The sequence below is a fragment of the Hyalella azteca genome, unplaced genomic scaffold, assembly GCF_000764305.2.
Source record: "Hyalella azteca isolate HAZT.00-mixed unplaced genomic scaffold, Hazt_2.0.2 contig15845, whole genome shotgun sequence".
In the NCBI taxonomy this organism is placed as follows: Eukaryota; Metazoa; Arthropoda; class Malacostraca; order Amphipoda; family Hyalellidae; genus Hyalella; species Hyalella azteca.
In genome coordinates this window covers 1-16149 of record NW_025945679.1, presented here as the reverse complement: position 1 = coordinate 16149, position 16149 = coordinate 1, and the positions used below count along the sequence as shown (strand labels likewise).

General features: G+C 35.5%; 1 protein-coding gene across 1 annotated transcript; it reads left to right on the top strand.

The window, feature by feature from the left end:
* Positions 1–7882: 7882 nt before the first annotated feature.
* Positions 7883–8620, top strand: LOC108671376 (cuticle protein 19.8-like; the record flags this gene model as incomplete). The annotated part of the gene is made up of 2 exons (XM_018158917.2): positions 7883–8089; positions 8410–8620. Coding segments are annotated over 2 exons (303 nt in total), but the record flags the coding sequence as incomplete, so codon positions are not given.
* Between the last annotated feature and the right edge of the window lie 7529 nt (positions 8621–16149).

The following is a 16149-nucleotide window of genomic DNA, read 5'->3' as shown; positions in this document are numbered from 1 at the left end:
AGTTAAGCTCGAAAACCATTCTAGAAACATTTTACCGAACTAATGCGAGCTTAAATTCTTGAGTAACATTAGGAAACTGTAAGCAAAATGGACGTTATATTGTTTGAAACCTTAAAATCATGATAGCTACCAACTTCAAATCAGAGACGATGTGTTGACAATGTACTGATCGATTCCAATTACAGACAAACAATCTGTTTGATAACCACCAAATTATTTCGAATCTAATTGTTTGTGATATAGAGCATTAAATCCTTAATTGTTATCCTTAGACACATAGAGCATTAGATAATATTTCTTCAAGTAAAAACATCATGTGGTGCCTTTTCTGTACATATAGAGAAGCAACTGACAAATCTTTACCACCTGTGTGTGTGCAATTCAGAGAGCTGGTGTTACCGATTTGTCAGTTATATGTCCTGTGGCCGCACTATAAAAAAGTTAAGAGTTCTTATGTCAGCCAATAACTGATGGTTTTTAAAGTTAAACCCACCATTCATAGACAAAGAATGAACCGCTACGTTTACTTAGGTCGCCACGTTTACTTAGGCCGCAACGTTCATATACTTAGGTCGCTATAAGTTTACTTAGACCGCTACGTTTACTTGGGTCGCTACATTTACTTAGGCCACTACGTTTACCTAGGTCGCTACGTTTACTTAGGCCGCTACGTTTATATACTTAGGTCGCTACTTTTACTTAGGCCGCTACGTTTACTAAGGTCGCTACGTTTACTTTGTTCACTACGTTTACTTAGTTCGCTACGTTTACTTAGGTCGCTACGTTTACTAAGGCGGCTACTTTTACTTAGGCCGCTACGTTTACTTAGGTCGCTACGTTTACTTAGGCGGCTACGTTTATATACTTAGGCCGCTACGTTTATTTAGGCCGCTATTTTTACTTAGGCCGCTACGTTTATTTAGGCCGCTATTTTTACTTAGGCCGCTACGTTTACTTAGGCCGCTACGTTTACTTAGGCCGCTACGTTTACTTAGGCCGCTACGTTTACTTAGGTCGCTACGTTTACTTAGGCCGCTATTACTTAGGCCGCTACGTTTACTTCGGTCGCTACGTTTACTTATAGGTCGCTACGTTTACTTAGGCCGCTACGTGTACAGAAGCAAGTTCTGATAGTTCGGTCCCTGAACTATACTCGTCTGCAGTTGACCTGATGCATTCAACCAGTTTACCTTGCACAAGCTCGGTTGCCTGACTTGCCGAGACGTGTAGGAAAATATGGCTGGACCAAGAGCGTCCTTCTGACGTTTAATGATCGAACACAATTCGACAATTGAATAAAACAGGATAAACATCGGAAATTGATGAATTTCTGAGTAATTCAACGGTGAATGTCACAGTAATTCAACTGTGAATTTCTGAATAATTCAATAGTGGATTTATAAATAATTCAACGGTGAATTTCTGAGTAATCCAATAGTAGATTTCTGAATAATTCAACGGTGAGTTTCTGAATAATTCAACGCGGAATTTCTTAGTAATTCAACGATGGTTTTCTGAATAATTCAACGGTGAATTTCTGAATATTAAACGGCGAATTTCTGAATAATTCAACGGTGAATTTCTGAATAATTCAACTGTGGATTTCTCACCAATTCAACGGTAAATTTCTGAATAAATCAACGGTGGATTTTTGAATAATTCAACGGTGACTTTCTGAATCGTTCAACGGCAAATTTCTGAATCATTCAACGGTGAATTTCTGAATAATTAAACGGCGAATTTCTGAATAATTCAATGGTGAATTTCTGAATAATTCAACTGTGGATTTCTGAATCGTTCAACGGCAAATTTCTGAATCATTCAACTGTGAATTTCTGAATAATTAAACGGCAAATTTCTGAATAATTCAATGGTGAATTTCTGAATAATTCAACTGTGGATTTCTGACTAATTCAACGGCAAATTTCTGAATAATTCAACGGTGGACTTTTGAATAATTCAATGGTGAATTTCTGAATAATTCAACGGTGAATTTCTGAATCATTCAACGGTGAAATTCTGAATCATTCAACGGTGAATTTCTGAATAATTCAACGGCGAATTTCTGAATCATTCAACGGTGAATTTCTGAATAATTCAACGGCGAACTTCTCTGTAATTCAACTGTCAATTTCTTAATAATTCAATGGTGGATTTCTGAATAATTCGACGATGAATTTCTGAATAATTCAACGGCAAATTTCTGAATAATTTAACGGTGAATTTGAATTTCAGAATAATTCAACGGTGAATTTCTGATTAATTCAGCGGTAAATTTATGAATAATTCAACGGTGATTTTCTGAATAATTCAACGGTAAACTACTGAATAAATTAACTGTGAATTTCTGAATAATTCAACGGTAAATTTCTGAATAATTCAACGGTGAATTTCTGAATAATTCAACGTTAAATTTCTAAATATTTCAACGGTAAATTTCTGAATAATTCAACGATAAATTTCTGAATAATTCAACGGTAAATTTTTTAATAATTCATCGGTGAATTTCTCAATAATTCAACGGTGCATTTTTCAATAATTCAACTGTAAATTTCTAAATAGTGCGGGCATACGTCGGAAAAATGGATTATAGTATATATGTTATTAATGCAATATATATAATATTGTACTATTAAATAAAATTGTATTTGGTAGTTTGGTAGAATGCGTACTCAGTGTATCTTAGGGAGCATGAAGGGGTGATTGTCTGAGTAAATGTTGTGGAAAATAATATGGTAATATGTATATGGTATGAATATGAATAAATAATATGGTAAATAATAATAATATGGAAAAAGGGTTTTCGGAAGTGTAGTGCATTGTAGTCTTCGCGTTTATAATTGTTAGTGAGATCAGGGTTCAAGCACAGCGTGGACTATACTTTGATATATATTCTGAAAAATTGTATTAGTGTGGGTATTGAAATCTTGAAGTAAAATAGTCTGTTAAGTAGAATTTAGCAATAGCTGTCTGAACAGGTATAGCACTCCCAGAATTCTAACATGATTCGTGGCGAAAATATGTCACTATTACAAAACTTTCACCTATACATTTTTCTGAGTGTAGATGAAGACGAATAAGGACAAAAATACCGGGACAGAATAAGGACAAAAATAGCGGGACAGAATATGGATAAAAATACCGAGGAAAAATAGGGGCAACAAAATTATTTAGGCAAGACTGTCATTCAAGTGCCGTCGAGGGGCAGGAGGTCGCCTACCGCCCGCAAGTGTAGTCTAGCTGTTCATAAAATTACCGGCGATTTATCGCTGGCCACTCATAATACGACCATAATATAATATATAAAGCTAGACATGGTGCCTTTCTCCAGGCGTTCCGCAATATATTGCAGCGACCGCCTAATAAAGCACGCAAGGATAAGTGCCGTGAGTGGCATGAAGCTTAATGTTGAATGGCAGGATACTTTGTGTTGAATGGCATGATATTTTGTGTTGAATGGCAGGATACTTTGTGTTGAATGACATGATACTTTGTGTTGAATGGCATGATACTTTGTGTTGAATGGCATGATATTTTGTGATGATAGGCATGATACTTTGTGTTGAATGGCATGATACTTTGTGTTGAATGGCATGATACTCTGCGTTGAATGGCATGATACTTTGTGTTGAATGACATGAAATTTTGTGTTAAATGGCATGATACTTTGTGATGAATGGCATGATACTTTGTGTTGAATGGCTTGATACTTTGTGATGAATGGCATTGTTATAAGTGTTGAATGGAAAGGATCTTTGCGTTGAATGGCATGGAACTTTTGTAGAATGGCATGGATCTGTTGAATGACATGGAATTTTGTGTTAAATGGTATGACACTTTGTGTTGAATGGCTTGATACTTTGTGTTGAATGGCATGATCTTATACATTGGATATCGCGACATTTGTTAGTGCGGCATAACAACACTCACGACGCATACGATGTGGCAAACTCAACCGAATAGTTACATTTTTGCTGTATTTTTATATTTTTACACTTCAGTAATGACCGACCCTGATTATGATACAATAGTGTATAAGAAAAATATACCAAACGAAAATGTAATCTATTTTCGCGCTATTTTCCTTCACTGTTCAGCTCCTTGAGCTCCCATCCGCCTGATTGTATCACATGAATAATTTCCTTCACAAAACAATGGGAAAAATGCTTGTCATAAAAATTGAAGCTTTCATATTGTTACTAATCAATTTTTGTCATTTTGGTCGTTTGTTGCCACCCGAGTCTTCCCTTCTTGCGTGCGCTGAAGTAAATCATGTCACACCGGACCAAACCAGGCATGTGGACGTGAACCGCCGCCCAAGCTTTCATCAGTATTAAGTAAAGGGCGGCTTTTGTTTGCGACATAACCTATGAGATGTGACCCGCAGCCCTTCAACCAATCACAGCGCCGAGGTCGGCGTGATGAGAGGGTATATAAGGCACCACCACGCCCTACCTCTCATTTCAACATCAGAGTTCGTCGAGTGAGGTCACCAGTCGAGTTCAGCAATCATGAAGGTGAGACAGTAATCCATACTTGGAAATTATTTTAAATTTGGATGATGCCGTTTACATCCGATATTTTAATGCATATTTTGGATTATGAAGACAATGTGCGGCTGTAAATTATTGTTTTATGTTAACTCAAATTTATCCAAAATGTTCAGAAGCAAATATGTGTTCTAACCATTACGGCACAAATTACAAATTTGTGCAGTGCTCCTGCTAACATATTTGATTAAAATATGTGGAAGCTAACATTTAATTTCAGTTTTTCATTCTGATTTTAGAAAAAAATTCAAATTATTACAAATTATTCATTATTATTGAAATTTACATGAGAATCTTAACGAATTCGGTGCATCCGATTCATGCCACAAACTGGAATCAAAATTTGTATAGATTTTTGGTGGTAACTACGGGAGATTTCACGAATATTTCAGATTAAAAATGGCTGCCAAATGCACACGTTGATAAGAGTGTATCAACTTAGCAACGTCGATACGTCGATATCAACTTAGTGACATCAATGCGTTGGTATCAACTAAGTTAGTTTCAACTTGGTGACGGTAAAGTTTGGGTATAAACTTAGTGAAGTTTTTGCGCTGAAGTCAACGTACAAAACCCGAAAGTGCTTTCGCTGGCCGACAGTTCATCGTGGCAAGTTTCTGCTGTCTTCCATAAGCCATATATCCATCACGTAGTTGTGCAGGTACACGTTGCTTCCTAAGTACACGTAGCGGCTAAAATACTCATAGCGGCCCAGGTACGCAGAGCGGCCCTATATCCGAGGCGGCTGCACTACAGGCACATGGGCCTATTTCTTTAGTGCCGACACTTCTATATAATCTATTCTATATCAGCCTAAGTACGCAAGGCGGCCTAAGTACACACGACGGCCTAAGTAACCTGTAACGGCCGCCGGAACGGTAATTAGTGGATTAGCTAGAAAAGCCGTTAGTTACTGGCTGACGGATTTCAGAAATCGTAACTATTTTTGATAGTACACACACTACCAAACTTAGGCTATTAGTCCAGCATTAGTATTCCTATCCGAAGGCCGTCCCATATTTGTAGTGCTATTCCTGACAGAATTGTGCATCTCATGGCGAAGTAAAAGGTGGGCTCGAGATCCTGACCCTGAGGTCATGACATTTTTACCTAATCGAAAACCCTGATCAGGTTTTATACAACAAAGTCATGTCCTATACAGACCACTCATTCGTCTCTTTTTGAGACTCACTAAGAATTATTAAAATTATCTGTCCGAGAATTTGAGCCGCAATAAACTTACTGTATATATGACTGTTAAATTTATGACATTTGACTAATGACTTTGTGACTTATTATCTTTAAGACTTAAGACAATGGCTAACTTTACGACTCATTACTTACTAAATATATGGTATTATGACCTTGCTATTGATGTAGATACCATCACTCCAGTTTCTAAATAATACGGTAAACTTGAAAAAGAATTGAATTTTTATTATAGGCTGTAAAAGAAAGTGGATTGCAATCCTATATGCAGACCGAATACAAAATAAATCTACGAGAATAATTATATTGTCTGAATTGGACATAAAATTCAGAGCCTAACTTGTGATAAATGATTTATACAATTTCATACTCGCGGGCCGCTTAATTTTTGTTACAAATATCATACGTATTTTCTATACGGAATCTATTTCACTTGTGATTGCTTGAAATGAATGCCATGTGATGTATTAATACAAAATATACACACATGATATACACATTTTCACACTCACTCCCCCTTCTCAACTTTATCCGTACAGTTAAACTACGAATTTATTTTCATGGTGATCAAAAATGACACCGAACACAAAATATTCTTCTCGTCGAAAAATGTTTACAATGAGTAATACATAATTTACAATAATTACAATGTATAATAATAATAAATTTACAATAATAATAATGAGTTTTAGCTATGAAATATATAGAGAACTTTGGTAACATGGATACCAGATAAAACTTGAAGTTATACTCTTTCATGTGGTTTTTATTTTATCTTTCTACGTTTAATACATTTCGAGATATAAGCCTTTACTTTTACCAACTTTTTTTGGTTCACCCTGTATTTATCTGATATATTAATACGGCTGTCACTATAATCAATTTATTATTGCTTCGGCTCACAGACTTGCTTACGTCCGGCGTTTGATGACATAGGTTTTGGCCAGCTCACCCTTGCCATGATCCCAGCAGTTAAATGACGAGGAAACAACCTTTACTCAACGTTCATCATATAAAACAACGTTTATTATATATAAAAACCTTTATTTCAACGTCTCTTATACATAACAACGTTCATTTTAACGTTTATTATACATAACAACGTTTATTTCGACGTTAATTATACATTACAACGCTTAATCCAACGTTTATTGTACATAAAAACGTTTAATTCAACGTTTATTGTACATAACAACATTTTATTTAACTTTTATGAAACAGATCACCGTTAAACTTAACGTCAGGTGTCTGGTAGGATGCCATTGATTGTAAGAGATACACTGAAGTGAATTTAATTTAGTGAGACGTTCATCCATTATTGATATTTTTGTCTCAACGCGTAGCACATAACAACGTTTTATTTAACGTTTATTGTACAGAATAAAGTTAAACTCAACGTCAGATGTCTGCCGGGATGCTATTGATTGTAAGTTATACACTGAAGTGAATTTAATTTAGTGAGACGTTCATCCTTGTGTGATATAGGATGCCATTGATTGTTAGTGATGCACTAAAGTCCTGGGCCCGTACTTTCAAAAAAAAAGTTAAGAGATCGTAAGTTCATCAGCCAATCATTGACGGCCTTTCAAGCAAAATCCACCAATCATAGACCTGTCTCTTATACACATCTAGATGTGTATAAGAGACAGGAGTTGCCATGTCTTCATTTCTGACAAAATTGACAAGTGAGTTGCCATGTCTTCATTTCTGACAAGATATACAAAATTGACGAGTGAGTTGCCATGTCTTCATTTCTGACAAGATATACAAAATTGACGAGTGAGNCAATAAATAATTACAATAATAAATTACAATAAATAATTACAATAATAAATTACAATAAATAATTACAATAATAAATTACAATAAATAATTACAATAATAAATTTCAATAAATAATTACAATAATAAATTTCAGTATATAATTACAACAAATAATCACATTATTATAATGTAATATCGCCCCCAGGACACCCCCGACCCCTACAGCTTCGGCCTGTAAATAAATAATAAATTATTAATTGATTAGAAATTAAATAATTATTCATTATTATTAAATTGAAATTATTGTGATTAATTATTGATTAATTAATTAAAATAGGTAATTGCTATAAATAATCACATTATTCCAATATAAGATCGCCCCCCAGGACACCCCCGACCCCTACAGCTTCGGCCTGGAGGTGAACGACGACGAGTTCACCAACTACCAGTCCCGGCAGGAGAGCCAGGACGAACAGGGGGTCGTCCGCGGCCAGTACTCCTACGTGGCACCCAACGGCGTCCGTATTACCGTCACTTATACGGCGGATGCTGTTAATGGGTACCAGGTGAGGGGTGTGAGGGGTTTTTGTTCATCCGGGAATCAATATTTTAATTGAAGTCATTTTTGTTTACTACGATTCCTGTATTTATATTATATTTCCGTGTCTGTTTGTTGAAGGCCTTCCTTGCTTAGCTTTTTTGCTGTTACCGCATTTTCTGAGCACTAAACTGCGGCAGGAAAACGTAGGGATGTTTTTTAACACTTCAAACGTGTAAAAAAATATTGAGCACTTTATAAAAAATATTGAGTCATTATTTATATCCCTATTTGTTGATGATAATTTAAATTAATTATTTGATAATAATTGGCTTGTATGTTATCCAGGCGTCGATCAAGGAAGAGCAAACCGACATCATCGTCCGGCCTCCAGTCCCCGCCCCGCTCCCCAATGACGCTCGCGCAGCTCCCCTCAGAGCCTAATTCCCCCTGAGCCTTATTTCCCACAGAGACTTTTTCCCACGGAGTCTTATTCCCCACAGAGTCTTTTTCCCCACTGAGTCTTATTCCCCACTGAGTCTTATTCCCCACTGAGTCTTATTCCTGTCTCTTATACACATCTAGATGTGTATAAGAGACAGATTCAGGGTTTGGTAAGGGATAAGTCTCTTTGGGGGAATCAGCCTCTGGGGGGAATTAGATCGCACTCCCCAATTAGACTCCCCATGGAGTTATTTTTCATCTCCTCTCCAGGCCACAGAGTCAGTCATACACTAGGGGACCATAAGACTGAACCTGGATAAGACTGAACCTAACTCATGTCAGGTGCTCGAAGACATCGTAGTGGTTGCTCCAGTTATATAACTCAAATAATAAAATAATATTGATAATAATATAATTATGTCAGCTTTTATCAGGTCATAATGGCAGGTATTCAATTTCAACCACCCGACCATCAGATTTAGATCAGAATTTTCATAACCAGTTTCGGGTTTCGAACCCCCACCTCTTAGCTTCAATCTTAGTGAAATTGACCACTCGACCACCCCGAGCTAATAGGTTTAGTTTGCAGTAAGATGCAGATTTTTTTTATTTGGTAAGCTAACGTGTGTTTCGACTGATCATTCTGTTAACTTTACCATCTATAAATGATAAATGATTCAGGCCAGCAGAATGATTCATCGTTAACGCTGATGATCAACGATGACTGCTATGAATCATAAGGCGAATGTCGGCCTTGTACGGCCAACGATTAAGTGACGAATAGTTTTACTGGAATGCGATACGATGAAAACGACCTTGCGATGAGCACCAAAACATTAAACTAATTTAACTTTAGTAATGATGTTTCATCAAAAATGTATCGAACACTAATACTTACTTTGAAATGTTGAAGTGCAAATAAAACTTATTTATTTTCTTTTATTGTAAGGTACTGGGATTTTTCTCGATGAATAAAGTCTGAAATGCGAATCAACAGTTAATTTTTTATATATTTTCATAAGTATTGTGAATAATTTGATCGCAGTGACAGTAACGTAAATGTCTAAGTTTTTTATGAATACAAAAACCGAGAAATTACACGTGTGTAGAGTCAAAACAAATATAAGTATAATCTTTTAAAATTATACTAATCATTAGAGTGAAAAAAGTTACAATACTTAAAATAAAATGGTCTGTACTAAACTCTGATTTTCTATTCTCCACATTTCGTCGTTTTTTTTTTTTTTTGGAGTTTCGAGCAGTAACCCCTTTAATACTCGAGTGAATGTCGGTAGCTGAAGACTCGGGTCAACAACAACTAAGGACAACATGAATACATGATGTTGTCCTACAGTCTTCATGTAGGAACCCTATTTTGCTTCCTATAGTTAAACGGTCACCACAATCATAATACGGCCGAAACTGCCGTAACACTGTCACCACTGACATAATAAGGCCGGTTATCACTGACATATAACGGTCACTTCTGTCTTGTTACGGTCACAAGTCACAACTGCCGTGTTACGGTCGCAACTGCCGTGTTACGGTCGCAACTGCCGTGTTACGNCGTGTTACGGCCACAACTGCCGTGTTACGGGCACAACTGCCGTGTTACGGTCACAACTGCCGTGTTACGGTCACAACTGCCGTGTTACGGTCACAACTGCCGTGTTACGGTCACAACTGCCGTATTACGATCGCAACTGCCGTGTTACGGGCACAACTGCCGTGTTACGGTCACAACTGCCGTGTTACGGTCACATTTGCCGTGTTACGGCCGGCACCAGAACGGCTTGGAAGAGAAGAGGCCCTTCAATTGTGAATGAATGAATGTGAATTGTGAATCGTGTGAATTCACACACACATTCATTGTAAATTCACACACACACACACAGTGAATTGTGATCAAAGTTTGGAGTTTAGGATATGATTTCTAGATGCATAATTCGCATATCACCATAAATATCGTTGAAATCTAGGTAGTTATATAGGCAGTAAAGAACTAGGTAATCGTGCTCGTGCTATTCATATAATGTTCGGACTTACCTCAACTCTAGATATTCATACTCCTATATATTTGAAAATATATATATATATATATAATGTTTATAAATATATATATTCTATTCATAAAGTGAAGCATATTGATTTTGCATCAGTCAACGAGTTGTTCGGTTCTCCGCCATATAACGTCAATAAAGTAAATTAAAATTAAAAATGTGAATATGAATAATTATCACTTATTGATGAGCAGTGATATCACTTAACCCCTGACTGATCAATTTGATAATTTATTAAGTGTTTTTGACTATTTTGAAAATTTTACTTAGCCAAAAAGTATTCAATTTCAAATTATTGTATTCTATTTATTTTAATTATTCATCGCGCGACCGATTAAGTCATCAATACCTGATAAAAAATAATTAATGTCAGGTTAGAAAAATAATATTTTTTAAAATTCATTTTAAGTAGTTCATGCAAAATTTCTATAAATAACTGCTCGAAATTTGGCAGCTATTCCGTTGCGTCATAGCTTAACTCAACTAAAAGTAGTGCATCAATAAAATAGAAATTTTAAAATAAACTGCAGAGAAAATTTAACATTTAAATGTTATTACTGCTATAATGAATACACACAGTTCAGCTTCAAATTCTCAACTGCGATCTGAATTTAGCTCGTAACCTATTCAAGTGCTCAATTTTAGATTAAAATGAAGTTGGTATTCATATATAATACTAATTTCGTATAGTTAGATTTGAAAATGTACTGACCATAATATAATATTATTTGATTGTTAAATTAAACCAAGTATAGAAACTTCTCGCGCTTGTGACGTCACAGGTCAGAATGAATCACGTCACTTAATACACGTGGCCCAGCTTTGGGTTGAATCAAAACCTGTTATTATAATGGAAAAATTATAAAACTTTTCACGGGATTTATAGAAAAGTATTTTACAATGTTATTTCACTAGTAAATATAACAGATAACTAGTTTTTCTCTTAATTTTGAGCATCGTATAAGTACACGTCGCACTGCGCACCCAACTGCGTCATGACCGACACGTGTTCTAGCCCCTGTACAGTCACGGATCTTCGGAACAATAGTCAAAGTTTAAAGACCCACGACGTACAAATTATTTTTAAAAAATAACTATCCCAAAAGACGCTTTCTTTCCACAGAAGCTTCTCTTGAAGTCATTATTTGATCTTGAGTCTTGTTTCGATACTTAAATTGATGTGAGTTATTCCTCGATACCAGAAGCTGGCAGATGTTTCTCTCATGACTGTACAGTACAGTTGTTCGTCATGTACACCTGGAGCAGCTGTACAGCTGCCGCCGCTGTTCCAGTAACCAAGGGAGCGTAAGTGAACGTGTGTTAGAGCGAGCTCTATTCCACGTGGCTTTACCTTTGTGTTAGAGCGAGCTCTATTCCACGTGGCTTTACCTTTGTGTTAGAGCGAGCTCTATATATTTTGCTCTCTAGATCATGAATATAATTCTGATCTATGATCTATAGTTCCTGCTTTCCGGGATTGTGTTCGGCGAATTCTGTTAATATTTTAATTGGTGTACCTCGCTGAGTTAGATTTAATTTATAGTCAAGTCTGTTATTATTATACAGCGTCTCGTACAAAATTTAGCGCTAATAACAATCAATGTTTCACTGACTCTGATTAGGTTTATGTGTTGACGATTAAAAGACATTAATATACCGGTGATTCAGAGACAAATAATCTATTTATATATTAAATTTAAAAGAAGATTTTCAGTGCACATTTATAAGTACTGGTGCACAAAATGAAAACTCATATCCCATTACCTTTTATTTTTTTAACAAATTTCATATCGACATTTGTATTCAATTGATGGGCCGCGTTTAAATGAATTTTCTGGGCAATGTAATTGTAAATTTTGTAAATTTATAAAAGCTAGTTCATAAACGGCTCATGAATGAGCATCCCGCCTTTATTTTCCAACATGGCGTCACTTTTCCACCTTTGAGATTAATGATAATTGTAAACTGTGACCGTACTAATATTAGGTGAATTATTATTAGTATTAATTATTCGCATTCTTTCATATAAAAAACTTTTATAAATAAGCACGGAAAATATTCCTCATTTTATGTCCTTGATGTCGCATCAAAAAATTTGTAGGTCAAGCAACAACGAAAAATGCATTTATTTTTTCCCTGAAGACATATTTATATTTCTACGGAGAAGAAATTCATTTAATTTTTTTTTAATCCTCAGACATCGCCCTTCTGATGTTCCTTGTCTGAGTGGACGGCTTTTGTGAAAGTGAAAGCTTTTATCTCTTGAATTTTAAACTTTGCTTGATAAATTACACATCTTATTATCGGTCTTAAATTTGAAACAATACTATTTTAAAATAAATCCGAAAAAAATATGTAATTTAAAAGCAAACATTCTTGCATCAACGCTAGAGCGATTACATTTCTTACGCCATCAGGACAAAAATAAAATACAACGGAACGGACAAAGTTTTTTCGAACCTCAGATATTTTTTGTCGATGTGATAATAAGCAAACATTGCGAATTGTCACTTGATCGGCTGAGGTGAACTCAGCCTTTCACTTCGACGCTGACGCCGTGCATTAATGAAGCCGCTCTTTGAATAATCATTAAGTCACTCACTAAATAATCATCAAGTCACTCACCAAATAATCATCAAGTCGCTCTCTAAATAATCATCAAGTCACTCAACAAATAATCATCAAGTCGTTCACTAAATAATCATTAAGTCGCTCGCTAAATAATCATCAAATTTTTTTTTTTTCATTTATTTATTTTTATTTTGTTTTTTTTTTAAAGGTCTCCCACACTCACCATTCCAACAAAAAAAAGAATTGATTGAAGAATTTATTGATTGATTAAAAAGAATTGATTATCAAGTTGCTCGCTAAATAATCATCAAGTTCCTCTTTAAATAATCATCAAGTTGCTCGCTAAATAATCATCAAGTTGCTCGCTAAATAATCATAAAGTCACTCACTAAATAATCGTCAAGTCGCTCACTAAATAATCATTAAGTTCCTCTTTAAATAATCATCAAGTTGCTCGCTAAATAATCATCTAGTTGCTCGCTAAATAATCATCAAGTCGTTCACTAAATAATCATCAAGTCGCTCACTAAATAATCAACAAGTCACTCACTAAATAATCATCAAGTCGCTCCCTAAATAATCATCAAGTCGCTCACTAAATAATCATCAAGTCGCTCACTAAATAATCATTAAGTCGCTCACTAAATAATCATCAAGTCACTCACTAAATAATCATGAAGTCACTCACTAAATAATCATCAAGTCACTCACTAAATAATCATGAAGTCGCTCACTAAATAATCATCAAGTTCCTCATCAAATAATCATCAAGCCACTCACTAAATAATCATCTAGCTGCTCTCTAAATAATCATCAACCATCGCCCTGATACCTCTCAATAAATGACGGACGGTACACCGGATCATACGTAAAATTTTCCATGATTTCTGCTCTGCAAAATATATTGTCCAAAATTTTCATTCCATAAATACAATGTTTGTTTTATTGTAACATATATATATTAATAACTTAAATAACGAAAATGATGGCAATATAAGTTAATTTCAATGATCAAATGATTTTCATAGTAATTAAATGACTCTCATAATAATTAAACGACCATCATAATGATTAAACAACTCTCATTATGATTGAAAGACATTAATTTTGATTGCCTTTCCCAAAATTTTTCCAGAGCCCTTATTTCTTTTAATTAAGGACAGACTAACATGTATATTTCAACTCCATGGGTCTCTGTTGAATTACTTTTTTCTAAAACACTGGCCGAAACATGAATAAATATTAGTTAGAAATTACTTTTTGAAGACAACACTTCTAAAGACGCCAGTGTCTCCGATGTTACACATGTACAATGAATTTCTATTTTATTTTTAAATATTTAAAAAATGATTACTAAAATATTCCTAGTATTTGAACAAATTCATTTTAATTTTTAAAAGCCGTTATTCTGCCAATTGCTTCAAGCATTGCCTCCAACTTTAGGCAAGTGTGCAAAATTTAATATCGATTGGAAAGGTAGAAGTGTGTTAAATATCGATTATAAGATTTCTAACAAACAAACAAACTAACAAACAACAAGAAGTCAAGTTTGAGAGAAGTGTTGTAAAAATGTTCTAAAATTGACTCGTAATGGACTCCCGCACGGAAAAAATGAACCGCAATTGATTTTAATATTCATTCGCAATGATTAATTTTTTTACATATTTCGATTTATCAGACACCGGCTCCTTGCAGATGCAAGCGATTTTAAATTGAAATGTAAGTAAAAAATATGAAGTGTGGTCCTCGAAATTAGTCGTCGATTGCAAATTTCCCACCTTTAATCCAGAGTCCACGTGAATAGTTTTGCTATCTGTTTCATTTTTGAACACATTTGGTCTCTACATTATTCAAATTATGTACTTTCTGTCATCAACGTTGCAAAACACACGTAAAATTTCTCATGTTGTATATTCGTTTGTTAAGAAAATTGGCGGCGTTAGAAACATAGTATCGAGAACATTAAAAAGATGCCTTTAAATATGATACATTTATTGGAGTTGCATTTATAATTAAATTATCCAGCCTTCAGGTAAGAATAGCATTGATAATGGTTAACGTATCCATAGACAAAAGGTTGAAACTAGATTCACTTGTACACATTTAACTGACCACCCAAACCAGCAGCGATGTCCAGCGCGTTCAGAACATCGGTGATCAGCGACCCGTGGGAGGAAGCGAACCAGAAACAATGCATGGAAAATGTCGTGATTTGTGTTACCAACCCACAACGTGTTGTACAAATTGTGTTACCTACCCACAACGTGTTGCACAAATTGTGTTACCTACCAACAACGTGTTGCACAAATTGTGTTATCTACCAACAACGTGTTGCACAAGCTGCGTTACCAACCCACAACGTGTTACACAAATTGTGTTACACAAATTGTGTTACCAGCCCACAACGTGTTGCACAAATTGTGTTACCAGCCCACAACGTGTTGCACAAATTGTGTTACCAGCCCACAACGTGTTGCACAAATTGTGTTACCAACCCACAACGTGTTGCACAAATTGTGTTACCAACCCAAAACGTGTTGCACAAATTGTGTTACCAACCCGTAACGTGTTGCACAAATTGTGTTACCAGCCCGCAACGTGTTGCACAAATTGTGTTACCAACCCACAACGTGTTGCACAAATTGCGTTACCAACCCGTAACGTGTTGCACAAATTGTGTTACCAGCCCGCAACGTGTTGCACAAATTGTGTTACCAACCCACAACGTGTTGCACAAATTGTGTTACCAACCCACAACGTGTTGCACAAATTGTGTTACCAGCCCACAACGTGTTACACAAATTGTGTTACCAGCCCACAACGTGTTAGACAAATTGTGCTACCAGCCCACAACGTGTTGCACAAATTATGTCACCAACCCACAACGTGTTACATAAATTGTGTTACCAACCTACACCGTGTTACACAAATTGTGTTACCAACCTACACCGTGTTACACAAATTGTGTTACCAACCCACAACGTGTTACATAAATTCTTATACATAAATCATG